This window comes from Anabrus simplex, chromosome 1 (genome assembly GCF_040414725.1).
Source record: "Anabrus simplex isolate iqAnaSimp1 chromosome 1, ASM4041472v1, whole genome shotgun sequence".
Classification (NCBI taxonomy): Eukaryota; Metazoa; Arthropoda; class Insecta; order Orthoptera; family Tettigoniidae; genus Anabrus; species Anabrus simplex.
Genome location: NC_090265.1, coordinates 973,475,538 through 973,495,995, shown reverse-complemented (window position 1 = coordinate 973,495,995; position 20,458 = coordinate 973,475,538). Strand labels below are relative to the sequence as shown.

Sequence of the window (20,458 nt, the reverse complement as noted above, 5' to 3'; positions counted from 1 at the left end):
TCTCGGGGACTGGGGTGGGGGGGTTGTGTTCGTAAAACAGGGCTAAATTCACATGAATAGCCAAACGTAAGGGGTAGGGAAAAAGACTCGGAAGAAGAAATACTAACCAGGATTCAAGTCACAAGCTTTCCCCTATGAGAAACTACCGGTGACACATCTGATCTGTTGCGTTCGCTAGTGAACCGAGCAGTGTTGCCAACTTATATTTTCAAGATCCGCTAAATACTACTAAAAAATCCGCTAAAATTCCGCCAAGAAATCCGATCTCAAATAATGAGCAATAAAGATGGGCAATAATAATAATAATAATAATAATAATAATAATAATAATAATAATAATAATAATAATAATAATAATAATAATAATAAATGTTTGCACTCACCTGATCTATGAGTTTCACTGGTATTAACCCCCTGCCTGCGAGCCGGCGAGCTAAAACTTGTAGGCGTTTTAGTGCCGGGTGCAAACTAGGTGAATCCCCTACCTCAAGGGCCACACACAGAACAGGCCAGTTCGTTAAACGGTCTTCCTTCATAGCATAAATATAAATGCTACTCTCTCACAGTTTCATTATGTGTCGTCATTCGTCAACTAAGAGAAAAGTACCCTTTCCCCACGCATTACAAATTCATGATACCATGATCTCATAACATCAACTCCAAATAACATGTTTTCCTAATGTGACTGCTAGCTCCTGATAAGAAATAGGAATAGCTTGGAGAAAGACTGGAGTACAGTTTTAAAAAAAGTAAAATGGATAAAAGACTAAATTTCGCTGTAATAAATTTAGAATTCCGCCCAAAAATCCGCTGTCCGCTAAATGATACATTTCTCCGCCGACAGTCTTCTAATTCCGCTAAATTTAGCGGAAAATCGGCTAAGTTGGCAACACTGGAACCGAGGTCCTTTATATTCTACATTCTGTTCTGTATTATACTAAATGAAATGTATGAGCAGTTGCGATGAGAGATGATCGGTATCTTCTTTAATCCTGCCAAGTCGAGTGGCTGTCAGCTCAGCTTATTACTGTTAACATCAAGGTTGTTAGCAAAACGTCAGGCGTTACTGCATGCATGTCGTAATGGTTGCGGTTTAAAGGGCGCACTCGCCCACATTAGACGTGCGACGTCATAGCCAGCTATTATCAATCACCTCGTGCCACTCTGCACACAAGAAGATAGTATCATGCAGGAGAGCCGCTTAGTCTCGTCAGTGGAGGAAGTGATAGCCTCGGAACCGAATTAATTCACTGATCATTGAAACTGACTCGCCGATTCCTAAACGTTTGACCAATATTCATGCTGGTGTATCGTCTAAATGGTCATTTAACAGATTAATTACACAGAGGACGCTAATTCTCATATTGCACGCTATTAAGTGCCAAATTTAGTTTGATATAATCTCTATTAATTGGCGAGGTTCTGAATTTCTACAACTATACACAAATGCTTGTTTAGAAAATAATGTAGCTGTTGAATAAAGACCGTCTCCTAAGGCTATTTATGGCAAGTGTAACTTAAAAGCTTTTCAGCCTGTCGAGCCAGTTAAATAAATATTACACTATAACATACCTGTAAAGAAACGTATTATTGAACAAGGAATAAAGATTACATTTGAGTCGACATTGGAAAGCATGGCTTCCTTATTAAAAAAAAAAAGTAGGGTAAGGATTATTCTGCCCGAAGGCAGGCCCGAACCTCCGCAGAGGTGTTCCTGAGCCGGAGTTTACGTGCGGTAGGGTGGCCAGTTCCTTTCCGCTCCTCCATTCCCTTACCCCCCACCAACAGCGCGTGCCAATCCATCCAACTGCTGACCACGCCCAATGTTTCTTAACTTCGGAGATCTCACGGGATCCGGTGTTTCAACACGGCTACGGCCGTTGGCTAAAAAAAAAAAGAATGCAATATAAATATTCTTACTAAATCCATACGAAGCTACGTACCAATCGAACTTTAAAATAACAAACTGTACTTCATTTTGCCAGTGTTTCAGCATCGCACTTGAGGGCGTGATTAGCTCAGTGTATTGACTGCTGGCTTTCCATCCGGATGTTTCAGATTCATCTGAAAAATCACGTGATGACAAGAAGGGCATCCGACCTTAAATCCTGACGTAAATCAAAATGAGCTTGGATACTCCAGCGAGCCTAGAAATATCTGGGATAAGCTGAAGGATGTTCCTTTAACATTGCACCTACTCAGACAGTTTTTTACGACGACCATGGGGTAAGGAAGAGCTTGGAGGAAGGACGTTGTTACTGCGCCTTAATTCACATATATTCCTTGCATTTGGCTGGTGTGAAAATGGGAATACTTATAGAAGCCATCTTCAGAGCTGCCGACTGTGAGGTTCGAACTCACTATCTCCGGAATACATGCTTACAAGTTACACGACCCGCAGGAGGTAGCAACTCGCTCGAATTATATTTTTACGGTAAACTGCTAACGAAGATGATTTAATATTTTTGCAGAATTATTTTGCACCAAAATAAATTGGCAACTTATTACTTTTAGTGGTTGGTGCTTGGCGATATTGTTTGAGAAAAAGGTCGACTTCCATCTCTAAGAAAACATCGGCAAAGTGCAAAGCGATGAGTTATTTACTTCATTGCATGATAAAAGGCCATAATGTATAATGAGTGCACATGGATACCATATACTGCCTTCTGTGGCTGTATTCAATTGCAGTTTCGATAGTGTTTTGCAGAAGTTAGAGTCACTTAAAGAAAATATAGCCATTCGGTAATGTGCTATTTAAGTTACTTGGGTAATCTCTTGTTATGGGCCCCACAGTGGTTCACTACTTGTGAGACATGTTTGGCGATTTCGGGACCAAATTAAGTCTAGTATTGCTTTTAGTCGCTGTGCTAGATTGTTCACATATACCTATATTTGCCTACAACATGGATCTTTACATGAATCTTTTGTCTAATACTCTCATCTCTTGCATTCTTTCGACTTCTCCGGTAGTAGGTTTGGAGGGCTTAAATAGGTTACTATTTGCATACCATTCATAACTCATACTTTACTTTATGTCCTTACTCCTCCACACTAAAAAACAAATTTATGAAGTGTATCGGTCGGTGCTATTAGCCGCCATCCTAGGTGACCCAGATTCGATTCCTGGTACTGTCAGAAACCGTTTGACAGCTTAGCCTCAATGGTGTAAAATTCAAATTGTTATAGCTTGGCAACTACAAATGCTACTTGAAGCAAAATATGCATGCTTAACAAACATTCAATTCCATTTAGGAAATAATGGTGAAAAAAAATTAAACAATCAAATTTGTCTATTCACGTTTTGCTGCTGTGTGGGATTTGGACTTACTATAATTCATCACTTTTTACATGAATCTTTTGCTGAGATGATTTACTTAACATACTCTAGAATCTCTATACTAGCCCTTTTGCACACACACAAAAAATACATTCATCACACTTTTTCTAAATTTTTGTATGACTAATTAATTTTTAAAATGTTTATTTACTTGCATCACACTTACGGGCATATTATACATAGGAATGATACCCTCCCTTGACAAATTTCTCGGAAATATGGGTAGACATTGAAATTTACGGAGAATCAGCAACAAGCATATGAAACGATGCCAGATAAGGCTTTCACGGCCGCAGATTGAAAAATCACAGCAATAGAGCCATGATTTTGGGTTGATAGGCCTTCATGCGCAACGTTTTGCCCAAAAGGTACCATTTGGGCTCATCACCCCTTTCCTTTAATTGGCATTGTATATTAATTAGTACTGTTTTAATAGTTTTGGATGACATGATAGCTGAGTGGCATTTCCTATGATTTCTCTGGAAGGTGGCCGTTAGTTTGAATCCAGTCCAGTGCACTTAGATTTTTAGAAAAGTTACGACCCAAGTTTCTGATTCCAAATAAAATTGGATGTACTGCAGCTAGGATCGCAGTATTTGTGGTAGCATAAAACTGCCAGATTACTTTTTCGTGATTATTTTGCTCTAGGTTTGGAACAGAAATATGAGAAAGAGCACATTCAGATTAACCGCTATGGAACCGCTTATGTTTGAGTGAACAGCTATGAAGGAAGGATGATTTGATTTCAGGTCTTATGGAGAATGTTTCGGAGAAAAATTTCCATCACTATTGTAAATTCGCCGAGGACGTTATTCACGTGAAGTTATTATTACAGCATGTATAATGGTACATAAAGTGAGTGAGTGGTGATGATGATGATGGTGATAAATGTTGTTTTAAGGAGCCTAACGTTTAAGTAATCGACCCCATACACAAGTATCCTATATTACTTTCCTATGCCAAGCCATGTGTGGACGCACCTCGAACCTCGGATTACCTTGAACTCATTAGTAAAACAGAAAGAATTTCTAGTTTTTCTCATATGAACAATATCAGATATCATCCCCGTCCTACCGTGTTCAAGAGCCAACCTATTGCTGTAATAGAAATGGCACATCAAACGTAGAATTCAATAATAACTGATCCTTTTGGTGGCGGAATAAGTTGTTAGCTCCGTAATAAAGTTTCTCTGAGCTCAGATATTATCTAGTAATATTGTAATTTATTTCATAGTGGTGGTTGTATTATGCATTTAGATTGCATTTAGATCTTACGTCCTTCGAAATATCTGTAAGGTTTGTCTAAACATCTGTTGAAATATTGTGAAAAAGTATTGCACTTTCCTGTTGACAGCACTTCTTGTGTCTGGATTGTATGAATGTATTTGTGGATGTCTGTGTTATACGTAATATTACAAAAAATACAGGGTAAAATTTGAATGATAGATTCCTCATATATTGATAAAAATATATTATATCAACACACGTTCGAAAATTCATAGTTTTTGAGTTATTCGACAGTCACTTAGTATGGCAGTGTATTCCAGTAGGACTGTTTACTGGATTTATGATAACACTCTGTTGACATTTCTTAAATCAAATCTCCGATGTGTCCATCCTCTTCCTTAACATCGCTTTAACGAGTTCCGAACTTGTTCCTGCATTTCTAGCACAGTGCATGTCGTTTGATAGGCTTCATAGTTCGCCGTAAGAAAGTTGAATTAGATTCATTCAGTTGAGTCAAGATAAATGTACACCGAATTCGCCCTAACGGTTTATAACACGAATGACAGACCAACAGAAATTAAGCATTTGATATAATCTTGTTCTTCTTCCTTGTATATGAGTAAACTATTCCTGAAATTTCCCCCTTTATTTTTGTCACATCGTTCGGAAAGGATATCCCTTATCTGCATTCGACCTTGTATCTAAGTTCATGTATCGCATCGAATCATTCAGTACTAATATCTATGTGAAGAAAGTGAACAGCAGCTTTTACGTCACTGGAGGATAACATAATAAACACCTTGGCAAACTGAGTTTCAATAATCTTACGGTAAAGATCCTGAATGGAAGGACCGAGGTGCGATCTTCGGTAGCGGCAAGGAGTTTCTTTATATCCCCCGATCTTACACCACACTTCGGTTCACGTAAATGGGAGTAATTAAATTGATCATTAAATTGCATCATTCTAATTCCCCGTATCGTTAGTCAAGAAGGCGAGGAGCTTTAATTCTTCATGTACTATTGGCCAAAAGGACAGAAGAGGCTCTTGACTAGTCAAGTGTGCTCTGCTGTATGCAGAATTGTGGAGTTTATACTTATGAAATGGAACCTATTGCTGCTCACGGATGTAAACGATGTAGTTGAAAATGTTCTGCTGATAGCGAATTGGGTGAGTTCTTTGGTTTTTGTTTTTTCATGAAAGAAAATGTACAAATGTTGATATTTCATGCAAGTTACTAGTGATGATGAAACATTTGAATTCGCTTTTTTAAAGAAAATTTTACATACAGTCCTTTGTGGTTGCAACGAAGTTTTATGATAGCGACTTTGTATTTGCCTTATAATAGAGTACACGTTTGGTTTAGCTCTTCGTCAATTGATTTAAAAACTTACATCACATGGTTAATTTACACTATTGGACAATTCTCTGCCATTTCTTCTCCAGAGCAGTGACAACAATCTATATTCAGCGAATATGAAAAGGTCCCCGTACTATGGGTTTGAAAATAATTACGTTAATTTTTCTCTGTGTTCGCAGTTAATTTTGATCTGTCCAAGAAAAATTGGTAAGAAGATAATGATATTCATTTATTTCATATTTTCCTATTTGAGGCAAAACTGTCAAAAAATGTACTGTATATTCAGAAGAAATTTGGCAGGACAGTGTGAATAAACTAAACCAACTAATCATGATCTGAAAATCTATATCAAGATAAGCATAATTAATATACAAACATATATGTTTCGTCGTCTCCTGTGTTTCGTCGGTCATGTGTGGTATCGGTATGTGGTGTTCAGACTTACATGACGTGTTTTCTAATATCAGTTCCCTTTTTACATTCAGTCACGTTTTACATTCAGTTCCCAGAACTAGGCCCTATTTGACCACTTACTGTACTTCTGGTAATATAATACGTTACTCGATTCCTGAGTTTGACTGAGCCGGATATTTACAAAAGAACATATGTGGACAAAAGTGTTTTACAGGAGACACCACGTAAATATCTATGAATGAATTGCTGAGTGAGTCATGAAAGTTTCAATTTTACATTGTATATTTAAGTCGATTGAAAGTTTTGACGTAGAATATGTCCATAGTTTTGGAACCGTACTTGGGGCGGTGACTAGTCCGTCTAGTGGCCATGATCGTTTAGGCGTTGAAGTCTGCACGTTCTGACACCGTGGTTAGCCGCTTCGAGCTCCGTTGGTCGAAAAAATTGTTACCATCAGAATGTTGGCCGGCAAAGTAAGGGAGGTGGTTGTATACAATTTCTGATCACTAGATTGCGTGCCAAGAGCCTGGATTCAATTCCGAACCTCTCCGCAGTGTTCATATGGAGTGAGGGAGTTGATCGAGATTTGTCCGTCGGATGGAGACGTAAAGAGTTCAGCAGACCCCTTGTTGCTATTCGACAGAAGTAGGCCATGTGCCGGCACCGGATTTCACCCGATCATCATATATTAAGTCATTTATTTCATCTCATTAACTCCTCTGACGATGTTGGCGTCAGGAAGGGCATCCGGTCAGAAAAACCCGCGACGACAGATTCATCTCGCCTCATACTCGACCCCGTAGAGAAACGGGATAAGGGTTGTACAACCAAGCAAACAAACTAGGGACGGTGACCGTTACAAAAACATGAACATTTTAAAATCGAAATGATTTCTAAACAATAGGTGCGACTAGAGCGTTCATTATTCTATTGTATCTGGGACTCTTTGAACCGAAGTCTAGCATGCCATGGAGGTGGACAATGTCGAGCATCGACAGGCTTGTAGGGAGCGTCTCGAAGTTAAGACGGGCGACTTTTGTGAGGTGAGATCCGCGCAACTGGAGCCCCTGTCGAAGACATCTACTGCTCCAGTGGTGGGAAAATTCCTAACCCACACTAACTATACTGCTAATAATAAGAGTTGGCGCTGACATTTCTTAGAGGGAGGTCCGTTTACTGCCTGCCGAGGCGGGATAAAGGGAGTGGCTGTGTGGTTGCCATGGAAACGAAGGTGGGGCGACTGCGGTTGCCATGGATATAAAACTTCAGGGCAGCTCGTCTTGCTGGGAGTTGCCAAACCTGTCACTGTCACTGATAAGAACCTGATTGTTTGTATAAGAGTGATCGCAAATGGGACGACACCGCCTGGCCAGGTAGTCTACAACAGATCACAGCGGTCAGAATGAAGGAGGGAACAAGTTTGCCGGAAGCGAGGTGTAAGAGTATGTAGAAAGGAATGCTGGAATGTGGCAACATCGTGAAATGGCACGTGCAGTGCTCCTCCCTCCAACCTTACCTGTCAGACGCCAACTTTATTTAAGTCTAGTATAGAGACTTTATTTCGATATTACCCATCACGCGGTCCGTATTCTACGCCAAAACATCGACATATTTATATAGATTTTTTGTCTATTTAAGATAAGAAAGCAATATTATCTTGGATTATGACTTTTCCAAGACAATTCGATTTTATATGGAATTAAAATTGTATTCTATTATTTTCTCAGTTCTTTTGTTTCTGTAATGTTACCGAATTTGACGCAGAGAGTTGCTGCGGAATCCATATAAAATACTAGATTTTATATTTTGTTGATATGAATATATCATGTACTACTGCTATAAGTACATCAGCGATCAATTGGAAATCAGCATAGAACCACAAAGAATAATTTCCACTTCATCTTTTCTTTTCTCCGTTGACTGTTGAGAATAGGCTAAAATCCAAGTCTATAATAAAAGCTTTTAAGTAAAACTGAAGATTTATCGACGCCATAGTGACATACTTTTGTCGAGCTTTAGGACTGGATCTTTCATCCAGTAAATCATTTCAATCATGTACTGTAGTTTGTGAAAATTGTACACGTCACTCGCTGTTGATTTTCATTCCAATCGGCTGAACATTCTTTGAAGAACAGAATCTTGTGTGCTTCAAAATTTAGGCGATATTAAGAACAAGGATATACAAGGTGTAATAATAAAGTGCGGCCAAACTTTCGGGACACTTTCCTCACATTTAGAAGGAGAACATATATTGTATGGTCATAAAGGCGTTATTTCTATGTTAGAACTTGTTTTCTACAACTGTACACAGTACATTAATAATGAGAAACACACAGGAACAAAACGTACCTGTATATCGTACGAAACACTTTCTTTTACCAAAACTCCCTCCGTTTGCTCCGATTCAGTCCTGGATGCGCTGATGCGGTGTGCGCCATCCTCTCTCGACAGCAGGTGTCTACAAGATCCCGTGCAACTGCGGCCAGGTGTACATAGGCACTAAAAAACGCAGCATCGCCACACGATTGAAGGAGCACAACAGTCATAGCCGGCTGGGACAAGCAGATAGATCATCAGTCGCTGAACACTAGCTGCTAGCAGGCCATGACATTCAGTACAGCGACAAGTATTGTCAACTACTGTGTCTTATCACGCCTGACCATTGAAATCCTGAAGCACACCAACAGCTTCAGCCGTAAGGAGGAATCTGAACGTGTAAACAAAGCCTGGTTTCCAGTCCTGAAAGCCTTAAAACCTGAAGGACATGATGACTGAGACAGAACAGAAAAAGCAACGGGTTGCCTGTCTCCGCCCTGGAAATCCGTATGAACCACCTATCTCCGGAGAGTTAGGTGGTTTGAAAATTACCGATACCGGTGCGCTTTATTGCGTCCCTCTGTCGGTCATTCTTTGGAATAAGAAATTTTAAGATGAAGAAAATGTTTTATACATAATACAGCATGTGTTATGCGGTTTTCCATCCAAGTACCAACCTAGCCTGATATTGCCTGTCTCCCCCAAGGCAGGTCGATGTACATCGGGGTCCTTAATGCTTCAACTATTGCCGAGGAACAGCCAATCAGCGACCGCCCCCCCCCCCCCCCGTAGCATGGCGGGCCAATAGGCGAGCAGCGTACCGTAACCTCCAATATATAATGAGGTGGAATTACACAGATTCCGAATCTTAGATCTCTGATGAATAAAATAGTAAAGATGACCAAAGCTAGAATCCTCTCTAGCCACTCAACCGACCCTGGCATCGTACTCCCAAAACAGGTCGTGAGAACCAAGAAGCCGCGAACTCGTCTTAAAATCGCGGCTCTTGGCTCACTTACGACCTGTTTTAGATTGAAATAGGAATCTGTTTCGGCCTTTTCCAAATTATTGAACACATCTCTCACGTGCAAAGGGGGGGGGGGGTTCATTTCTGACGAGAGGAGAATGACGCCTCTCAGCCAGATCCTTTTTCCCCGCCAGTGTAGCTTTCCGACTCATCGGCACTCCCGTAGATGGGCATAGTTTTCGCCCCGGGACTCTCGTGGACTTGCAAAAAAAAAAAAAAAAAAAATCATTTCACTGAAGCTTCGCTGCTATCGAAGTCAGTCGGCACCCTTGGCTTTGCTGAACGCAGTCTTCGTTGAAACGTCGGGACGGTCACATGCTCCTGGACCACAGCCTACAAGCCCTTACGTTTGTAGCGCCGGCCGTGAAAGCCTCAATTGCTATATAACATATTTTCTTCTTCTACGTGTGAGGAATGCGTTCTGAAAGTTTGGCCGTACCTTATCCTTACATTCTGTATATACATATTTCAGTGGCTGATAAACGCTGTTTGTTCGAATACACTAGTATTAAAGAAATGTCAGAGTACGTACAAATGCTTAAAGAACCTCCCCTGAGGACAAACGTCTTGTGGATACCAACAAAAAACATTATATTTATAAGCTCATTCTTGTTTCTGTGAAAAGTGTATCTGTGAAGAAGTTAAACAAGACCATGCGTACATTTTTTTGAGTGACTGTACCTTCACGCGTGTGTGTAGACCAAATGATGTTAGCTGGAAATGGACTGTGCGGTGGCGTGCTATTTACGAAGGAAATTACATTATTTTCAGAAATATTATTTTGCTTCCGGAAAAAGTAAAACATATTTAACAAAAAACGGTCACTAGACCTGTTTCGATATGTTTGCATAGAATTTACTCACACATACTGCATTATATTTATTTTATAAATTTCGATCCCTTTAACAGCAGTGTTTATTTATATCCTTATGATATGGTGATCGTAATTGAATTAAGAGTTTTAAGTGGATGTTCAAGTTATATTAAAACATTTATAGAAGTCTATAACCAATGTGGAATTTTCGAATTAATAAACATGAACTGGAATAAAATACTTTGCATCGTAAGAAAGAAATATATGAACAACGAGTTGGCAGGAACAAGAAAGTCCTTCAAGAAGAAGAAGAATTTCAACTGCTAAGGATATATATTTTATTTTCGAGTAAACCGTAAACGAATGGCTAAATAAATATATTTATAAAGATGTAAGTGCGGAGTTAGTTGAGTATTTAGTATGGTAAGAGCATATTACATCGTTAGGAATAATTTGGAAAGGAACAAGATGATGACATAGAAATGATTGTGCAGTATTTTAACCTAACTTCATGACACACGTCGTTTGTAATTATGAGGAAATATGCCAGTAAAAAACCTTAAACTATTCGATGATACTTTGGTTTTGGACTTTATCTTTTGTAATATACTCAAATTTACGGTTTTGGGGAACTATAAATATATCACTTTCTCTGTACTGTTTTGTTGGAGAATGACATGAGAATTGCCCCTAAGCAAAATTGGTATGAGTGTTCAAATACTGAATTTTGTTGTAAATACTCCCTTGTTGTATGTTGTATATATTCATCATCGCTAGTATATATAACTGAGTAACGAATGCAAGACTGACTTGTTTCTTCCTTCTTTTGTTTCAGGTAAGTGACCATGGAAACCCACTTCAGCTATGTCAACTACCGAAGAGGACCACTTCCACGGAATCGAATTCTTTTCTGAAGGTGTATTGTATTCGTTTCGTTAGAAAGCTTTCAGGTGATTTAGGAGTGATCTTTTAAGAATTCTATATGTTCACGTCCAGTTTTAGAATATTGTATTCCAAAATAATAATTTGCTGCATTAATTGTTATTTGGCACTATTGCTGAATAACTTAAATTCTACTCTGGATTCGTGACTAATTCAAATTCTTGAGGTGGAATTTTGTTTTACATAATGCCGACTTTGCTTATGGTGAAGGCCGGTTAGCCCAGGTAGTAAATGTGTGCTAAGTTTACCCGGAAGGACGTGGATTCGATTCCCCGTCATTAAGTCCAGAATTTGAAAACGATACTTCTAAATCGGAAGCGGCATATGGCCTACACCTTAGCAGTAAGGAGACCACAGATAAGGAGGTCTTCCTGAACGTCCTGTATATTGATTCGTTTTGAAGCTAGATATAAATTTCTGGCCTGCCATGTTTACTTGTACATGTCTATCTCGTAACTCGAGTTATTGTGATGTTTTTACTCATGTGTCTTATGAATGTGTGACTAGAATAGGTATGTAGGCCTTGAAATATTGCACTAATCGAGCATTTAACTTGAAAGACATTTGTCTGAAGATAACAACCGAATCGAATCACTGAAAGGTATCTGTGAAATTATCAGCCAGGAGGCTTGTTTGGATTACGAAATAACACCAACGACGATTATGTAGTTATAATAAAATCGAGATAACCGCTTGTGGTACCGCAGTGATGCAGACTGGACTGGATGAGGCGTGAATAATGGCGTGTGGCCTTCGAGTTGACGCTGTATAGGTGACCTGCGCGTCTATGAGAATGACGCCCTATCTGTGATGAATTCTAATGATTAAGTCGGCACACACACCCAACCCCAGAGCCATTGGAATTAACCAATGAAGGTTAAAATTCGCGACCCGGCCGGGAATCGAACCCGGGAACCTCTGGACCAAAGCCATGGAGCCGGACAGGTGTGAGGTAATTTGCCATTGTTTTTCTCACTAAGCGAGAACGTGGCATTGCTGCACGTGTGGCCTTATGAGTAAGAATTATAATGGCTGGGCTATGTAATCAGAGTGGGTAGGCATAGGGTATCCAGGATTGCACTACATGGAAGAAATGATGTAAATAGGAAAATGGGAAGACCAAGGCTAAATGGATGAGTGATGTCCAGGTGAGGATGGGGGAAAAATGGAGAAAGAAGGTGCAAGTTCGAAGTGATTGAACGGTTAACATTCGGGAGGCTGAAGGTCAACTATGAGGACCGTAATGGGTGTTACCTGTAGCTAATCAACACTTAGCGTTGCTTTCAGCGAGTGCGTCAGGCTGTGCTGTCCTTTATACAATGCAATTAGCTGTCACTCGGCGACAGTGATCTAGGAAGTCCAGTGAGTTGTCCATAACAACGTCACCAGATTAGCTCTTACTATGTACAGTACAATGCACCTTGTTACGAGTTGGTTATTAGCCAAACAGGAAAGCTTCTGCCTTGAATTCCAATTATCAGATATATGTTTAGCACTATTTTTCCTGTGGAAAGGGTCGTTATTGTACAATACAATGCAGTAGATTCCCGCTAATCCGAAATTCAAACTCCGAATTAAAGTTTTAATAAAATAGAAAATGCATTTCTGAACGAAAATCATCCATATTTTATTATTCATATATTAAATATAAAATAATATTGCATTCTGTATTAGGGTAGTAGTCTGAGTTAGAAATCGAAGTAAAACCATGTAAACAAATTGATCGTGTTTCATAGAGTTTGGTTGCACAGAAACGAATACAACACTATGTTTCACAAATATCAGTCGTAGTTATTTCGGAAGAAAATGCTTATAATGCGAAAAATTGCCGATTCGAACAGGCCCCGGTCCCAATTAGTTCGGATTAGCGGACTCTACTGTATTGTCATCTGTTTAGATGGTAGTATTCTTTTAAGGGCAAAAAAAAAAAAAACGAGAACAGTCCAACTTAATAGATCTTCTTTTCAAAGGTCCGACTCATTGGCTGAATGGTCAGCGTTGAGGTCTTCGGTTCGGAGGGTCCCGGGTTCGATTCCTGGCCGGGTCGGGAATTTTATCGCCTTTGATTAATTTTTCTGGCCTGGGGACTTCATTTTCAGACAACGCACTACACTACCAACCACCATAGAAATACACAATAGTGATTACATCCCTACATATAGGGTTGGCGTCAGAAAGGGCATCACCGGGTGAGTTGGCCGTGCGGTTAGGGGCGTGCAGCTGTGAGCTCGCATCCGGGAGATCGTGGGTTCGAACCCCACTGTCGACAGCCCTGAAGATGGTTTTCTGTGGTTTCCCATTTTCACACCAGGCTGTACCTTAATTAAGGCCACTGCCGCTCCCTTCCCATTCCAAGGCCTTTCCTCTCCCATCGTCGCCATAAGAGCTGTGTCGGTGCGACGTTAAGCAAATAGCAAAAAAAATATATATATATAAAAAGGAAAGGGCATCCGGCCATAAAAAATGACCAAACCCACATATGCGACACAGTTCGCACCCGCGACCCAACAGGTGTGGGAAACGCGGTAGAAAAGGAAGCCCTTCTTTTTGAAGAGTAAGGTATCGACTAAAGGAGAGAAAGGATGAAAAATAATACCGCCGCGATGAGAAAATAACTAGAGTTGACCAAGGAAAGTTGGACATAAAATATGATGTAGAGGCTCTTGTTATAAGTAAATTAAAGCATTTAAAAAACTCACTCGGGATTCCGTGGTTACTACACATGTCATACAGTAGACCTACTTATTGTGAGTTCGTATCGATGGAAAGTGAAGTGAGTTCCTCTCGGTCGTTCGATGTCTATACCGGTTATGATTTATTACTTTCTCCTTGCCCAATCCAGAAGAATGTTGGGATAATGCCGTTTGGGATGCCCAGTGGTGATGACGATTGTTGCTTTAGCCTTACAGGGAGGTACAATTGATACCAGCCCTACTTAACATTAATCAGAAGAGAAAGAGACATATCTTGAGGGTATCAGCAAAATAAAGGGAAGGGTGTGAATATAAAAGTTTACTGAGCTCGATAGCTGCAGTCGCTTAAGTGCGGCCAGTATCCAGTAATCGGGAAATTGTGGGTTCGAGCCCCACTGTCGGCAGCCCTGAAGATGGTTTTCCGTGGTTTCCCATTTTCACACCAGGCAAATGCTGGGGCTGTACCTTAATTAAGGCCACGGCCGATTCCTTCCAATTCCTAGGCCTTTACTAGCTCATCGTCGCCGTAAGACATATCTGTGTCGGTGCGACGTAAAGCAAATAGAAAAAAAATTAAAGTTTTCCTATAGACCTTGCAAATCCAATACCGTCGGCGTCGGGTTCGAAATATGAGAAGTGTTAACCAAGATAGGTCGAATAGAAAAGATGATAACAAGGGACCTGTCACATGTTGAGTATTACACATGAAACTTCATGCTGGAGCCCGTATTGTGTTAAGTATTAACTTGTGGAATCCTAATGTCAAACATTCTACCTTTACAATTCTGTGAATCATCTCTGTTGTTAAGACAACATTAAGCTATAATAATGAGACATGTTTCGTCCCGCTTTCGGGACATCTTCAGTCAAATAAGAACAAGGCACAGTTAAACAAATATAGTAAGAACAAAATTCAACTTTCAAAATATTACGTCAACACGTCGCGTCGCGTTTTATCAGATAGTTTAATTTTGTACATACTATATTTTTTTAATGGGTCTTGTTCTTCTTTGACTGAAGATTTCCCGAATGCGGGACGAAACACGTCTCATTATTACAGCTTCATGTAGTCTAAACAATAAGGGAGATTCACAGTTTTGTAATGGTGGAATATTTGGCATAAGGATTTCACAAGTTGAGTTGAAGGAATACTGTATCCACCTCAGGGCCCTGTGATCACCGACGTCGAAGTTGGTCTACAGGTCACCTAAATGGTTTCATTTTTCAGAAGATCTGTAATATAGTAGCTGTGGCTATACGATATTCAAACAACCTCTATGTCGCTCTTACGGTCTTTCCTGGCACTTGAACCCCTTCTTAGGTGGCCGACTCCACCTATAAGGTGGGGTATGAAATTTTATTCACTCGGTAAAATTATGCTGATTAATTTTTAGAGGTCACTAAGTAGGCTATTGTATTTTCTAAACAAGCATTTCGAACAACCAAAGAATCGGTTCTAGAAAGGCGAATACTCTCATTTCTAGACTACAAAGTCTCGATTGATCTGGTCATTTCAAATCGCTGCTGAATTCCGATAAGCAAAGCATCGTTATTTTCAGAATGTCCCTACCCACCTGGTCTAATGTTCGGCAATCTCACGTAATAATAATAATAATAATAATAATAATAATAATAATAATAATAATAATAATAATAATAATAATGTTTTAGATTTTTAGCCCCACTAAGTTCTGTTACGGTTTTAGAGACGCCGAGATGCCGACATGTTGTCCCCGTAGGAGTTCTTTTAAGTGCTAGTTAATCTGCCAACACAAGTCTTCACTCCTTCAAATACCACTGGACTGAGCCGGGATCGAAACCACGAAATTAGGCCTAGAAAGCTAGTGATTCTGCCGTTTGAGCCGCTCAGCCCAGCACTCTGATGCATTGTAGAGCTGTAGACAGTATTGCTGGTTAGAAACTGTCAAACTGGGGGTCGAGTGCGAGTCTGTTGAATACTTTCATCTTGGTTATTATAACGGAAACATTGTGGTTAACTTGGCATATAGTATCGCTGCTCCCTGCTTGTATATTCCGAGATGACACTCCCTTTCATCCATTGATTGCTTTTTTTTTTTTCTGGCGTTCAATAGGAACAAAGTACAGAAAAAGATAAGTTTCAGAATTCCCCGAGATTTGTTCTCATGACGAGCGATTTGTGTGGTTAACAAATCTCTGTGTGTATGGTCGATAATAACGTGGTTCTCGTTCGTTTGAACATGTCGGTACAAGTCCATAAGCTAATACATTCCAGGCTTTCTCGTGATCGAAGGAATTATTTTATGTAGCAAAATGGGATGTGTATGTTCCCTTGGGCCTCTCAAAGCACGAGAGGTCTGCAGCCCTCCGGGAAATTTGCTCGATAATCCTAGTCATTGCATGTGTTCCGCAGGCATCCGGCTGGAGTTGAACACTTTGTGACACCAGTGCTTGCCCAAGGCAACGCTTTATTGAACTTGCAAGTAATTTCATTATTCCCCCTGCTACTACGTACGCTTCACTTGCATTACAAAAGCATCAGTGTATTTGGAAAGGCCGTTATTTAAGCTAACAGGAGAAAGTGTATAGTTTGTCAAAAGGGCATCTAATAAGTTTTGTGGTGTTCAGGATATTTGATAAAACTAGTTGGATATTCCGCCTCACATGTAATGTATAAACGTGGGTGTCATTGCGGAGATAGACGCCTCCAAGAGACTTGTTAAATAATACATGAATATTATCGTTGTGAAATAGTGGCTCCTAGCCTAAGACGACGGATTCTATCCCAGCTCAGTTCGGTAGTATTTGAAGGTCCTCAAATCAGCCTACTGGAAAAACACAGGAAACCAGTCTGTTTCGTTCGCATCTTCACAAATGACAAATACGGAGTTATACAACTGATTATAGAAGGCAAGATAGGGAAGATTATCCTGGACGCGGAACCTTTAATGGAGAGGCATGGAAGTTGCAACGCAACAAGAACGATAAACTCTGATACGGGATTCACAAAACAGGAAAACTCACTTCACTACTGTTACCACCCTTCTATGGGGAGGCAGTACAAGAGGAAGAAGAAGAAAACCAGCCTCGTGTCTCTCGATTTACTGGACATTTAGTGGGACGCAAAGCCATTAACATTATTTAACATTATTTGTTGCGAAATGGGGCTGCCTGACCGAGGCGGTACAGGCGTACTCGGTTCGCCCGGAAGGACGTGGGTTCGAATCCCGGTCAGGAAGTCGTAAAATTTAAGAAACGAGATATCCACTTGCGGAGGTGCACATGGCCCTGAGGTTCACTCAGCCTACACCAAAAATGAGTACCAGATTAATTCCTGGGGGCAAAGGCGGCCGGGCGTAGAGCTGACCACACTACCCCATCAAGTGCCGAGGTTACGGATAGTGGAAGCCTTTACCTTCCACCCCTCCCAGGGCCGAATGGCCTGTACGGAGATGACTTTGCTTTGCTTTGTTGCGAAATGTTTAGTGCTGATTTCCTTTTTGTTTCAGTTGACAAAGTTTGAGAGCTAGACAGTTCTCCCAGATCTAAGCTCCATTTGACGACTGTATTCCTCATCGACGGGATGATAATTTATTACCTGTAAATTACTCCCTATCAAATACCTTTGTCCTCCGACAAATTTTTTCTACCAGTTCCGTCCTTCCAGAGGGCCCCGGGGGTGATTCTCAGGGGTATCGGGAATTTTGTCTGGCGTGAAAGTGGAAAACAATGAGGAACCATCTTCAGGGCTGTCGGCGGTGGGGTTCGAGCCCACTCTCTCCTGAATGCAAGCTTACAGTTACGTGCCTCAAACCACGTAACCAACTCACTGGGCCCACACTACCAACCACCACAAAAATACACAATAGAAAAGTACATCCCTCCACATAAGATACCGTAGTGTGAAAAAAAGGCATTCGCCAAAGTCACATCAAATGTTGTCCCCAATATGTTGAGAAAAGGATTAGGAAGAAGAAGATTAGTCTATTCATCAGGGAGAAAGCGTTTGTGATTTTGAGAAAAGTACCACTTGAGCATTTTCCTATCGTCGTAAAGTTACTTTTAAGATGATAGTAGGATTCGAACACGCCTGTCTCCCCAGTCCATGGATACTGACCACCTTGTCCTGCTCGATGTTTCATGGAGAGCTTTGTATCCTACTTGTTACCGTTTCGCTCAGGATTTTTTTTTCCCTACAGAGTAAACAGTAATTACATCATCAATCACACAACTAAACAGCTGTCTGCTCTTACTCACCGTCTCTCAATCACGTCCGTGAACTCTTTCTACGAGTTGCGTCTCTATGCCAATATGGAGTTGAATACTCTTTTGTTAGCGACGCTAATGATGGATGTACACATGGCAGTTATAAAGGAAGCGTCTCTAATCGTCTATCGGCGGACTGGTCACCTGCTTCTGTCTATTTAACTGCTTAATGCTAGGCTACAGTTAATAACACACTTCAGCCAAAGGCATCCACACTTCAATTAAATGAAGACACTATCCAAATAAGTTATTAATAAATAATTGTACGTATACTTGCTATCCATTGTCGTTAATTACTTCTATGTCTTCAGATAAACAGACTACAAATCTTAAACATTATTGAAGTGAACTGTTTAATGTGCACGGGCGAGGTGTGTTCACTGTGTTTACCTGTTAGTTTCCAGGGTATTAGGTTGGACAGTAGGCAGTTTCCTGGGTATTAGGTTGGTTCTTAGACCGAACAAGACATGTTAGTCAAGTGGCATCGTCACTGATTTCTCGCCAATGTGACTGCAGTTCGAGTCCCGACTAGTCCATGTGACATTTTGCACTTTATATGTGGATCGGATTCCTCGTAATAGTGGCTATGGTCATGATATAAACAGAGAATTAAATAAAATTAACTACAAGCTTATTTCTGCCTCTTACTCCCTCAGTCACTCAACCAGTTACGTGGTACGTGACGTGTTGCTACCGTAAAGTAATATTTTCTGTACTTGTTACTTAATGCAGCACATTGTGCAGTGCATGAAGTACAAGGTGCAAGTAAAACAGCAACCGCAAAGCTGAGTGACTCGGGTGGTAGAGTCCTGGCCTCTGCTCCAAGTTAGATTAACAGTCCGGCGGTACTGTAAGGTGCTCAAATATGCCAGTTCGTGTCTGTTAATATACTGGGACGTATAAGAACTTATAGCGGAAAGAGTTTCGGCACCTTGATGTCTCTGAAAGTTAGTGAGACGTTAAACTATTATTATTATTACTTTCATGTTATTTTGTTTAATGTCCCTTCAGTCGCTGTAGTTTTTAAGTTATGCCAGGTGTCGGAATTTTTTCGATCAGGATTTCTTTCATATCGTCATTGCGCCTTGAAATACCGTTAAGTGACTAGGTTGTGGGGAGAAATACTGACCCGCAGCACATATTTCACTTCGAACGAAAATTCGTTGATACAGTTGGTGCAATATTGATCCTTAGAATAGAGAACTTTCTGGTCAGAGTTCTAAGCTGAAATATTATCATATAGTGGTTTTTCTAGGCGCAAAGATGATATACAAACTAACGAGAAGTCGCTTAAATGCCATTGAGTTGAGCAGGGATCGAACAGAATAACAAGGACTAACCGACTGCGCCACTGATGTCGGCGAGGACCGAATTGTTAGCCTCTCTTTACTCTTATCAGGGGAGAAAGAGATGGAGAAACGTTGGAGGTATCGGTAAAAAAACAGAAAGAGAAGGGAAGGCCAAGACCCTGAAAGGGCTCTTTGTACCGGGAGTTTTGATTTCATGTCCCGTCTCCAGTTGTCTGCTAGAAAAGATGCACCAGCCGTGCATAACGTCATCATAGAGTCCCCTGCTAATAAAGTATGGAGAAGGATAAAAGGATTTCAAGTGGTGTGAGACGTCTGTCAAACTTCCATTCCCTCCAGTTCAGGGATCCTACTGAACTTGTAGTTCCTCTGTTAAGAAAAATTGTGCCCTATAATCACCATGAAATTTTAGACATCAAAATGTAAAATTTATGTTTTGGGTTTTCCTATAATTTTATTTCTTTTACCGATCCTAGGTTATTTATAAAAACTCGACGAAGCAGAGGAATTATTATGTTGAGAAAAGTAAGGAGCACCACTTTCTCCGAGCTTCGTTTCAGTATTTTGTACTGGATTAGTTATTTGTATTTTTGAGTTTTTCAGTGGCGTGATTTAAAACCTATTTTAAAGGAATTAAGTTCAATAACCAACAAAAAAATTAAGAAACTATTGTTTAATTCAATAGTGAACATCTGGGATCTGACAGACACCACAGTATTTGTTAGGTTATAAAAATATAATGCACCAGTTGAGAATTAAGGAAGTTGCTTCTCCTATTA

General features: G+C 40.3%; 1 protein-coding gene across 1 annotated transcript in view; it reads left to right on the top strand.

Moving 5' to 3' along the window:
- Lar (tyrosine-protein phosphatase Lar) overlaps positions 1 to 20,458 on the top strand; it is a 2,342,166-nt gene that overhangs the window by 1,169,533 nt on the left and 1,152,175 nt on the right. Inside the window, exon 6 of the mRNA XM_067136814.2 lies at positions 11,328 to 11,408. Within this exon, the coding sequence (XP_066992915.2) occupies positions 11,357 to 11,408 (52 nt within the window). The 5' untranslated portion in view covers positions 11,328 to 11,356. The remainder of the gene's footprint in view (positions 1 to 11,327; positions 11,409 to 20,458) is intronic.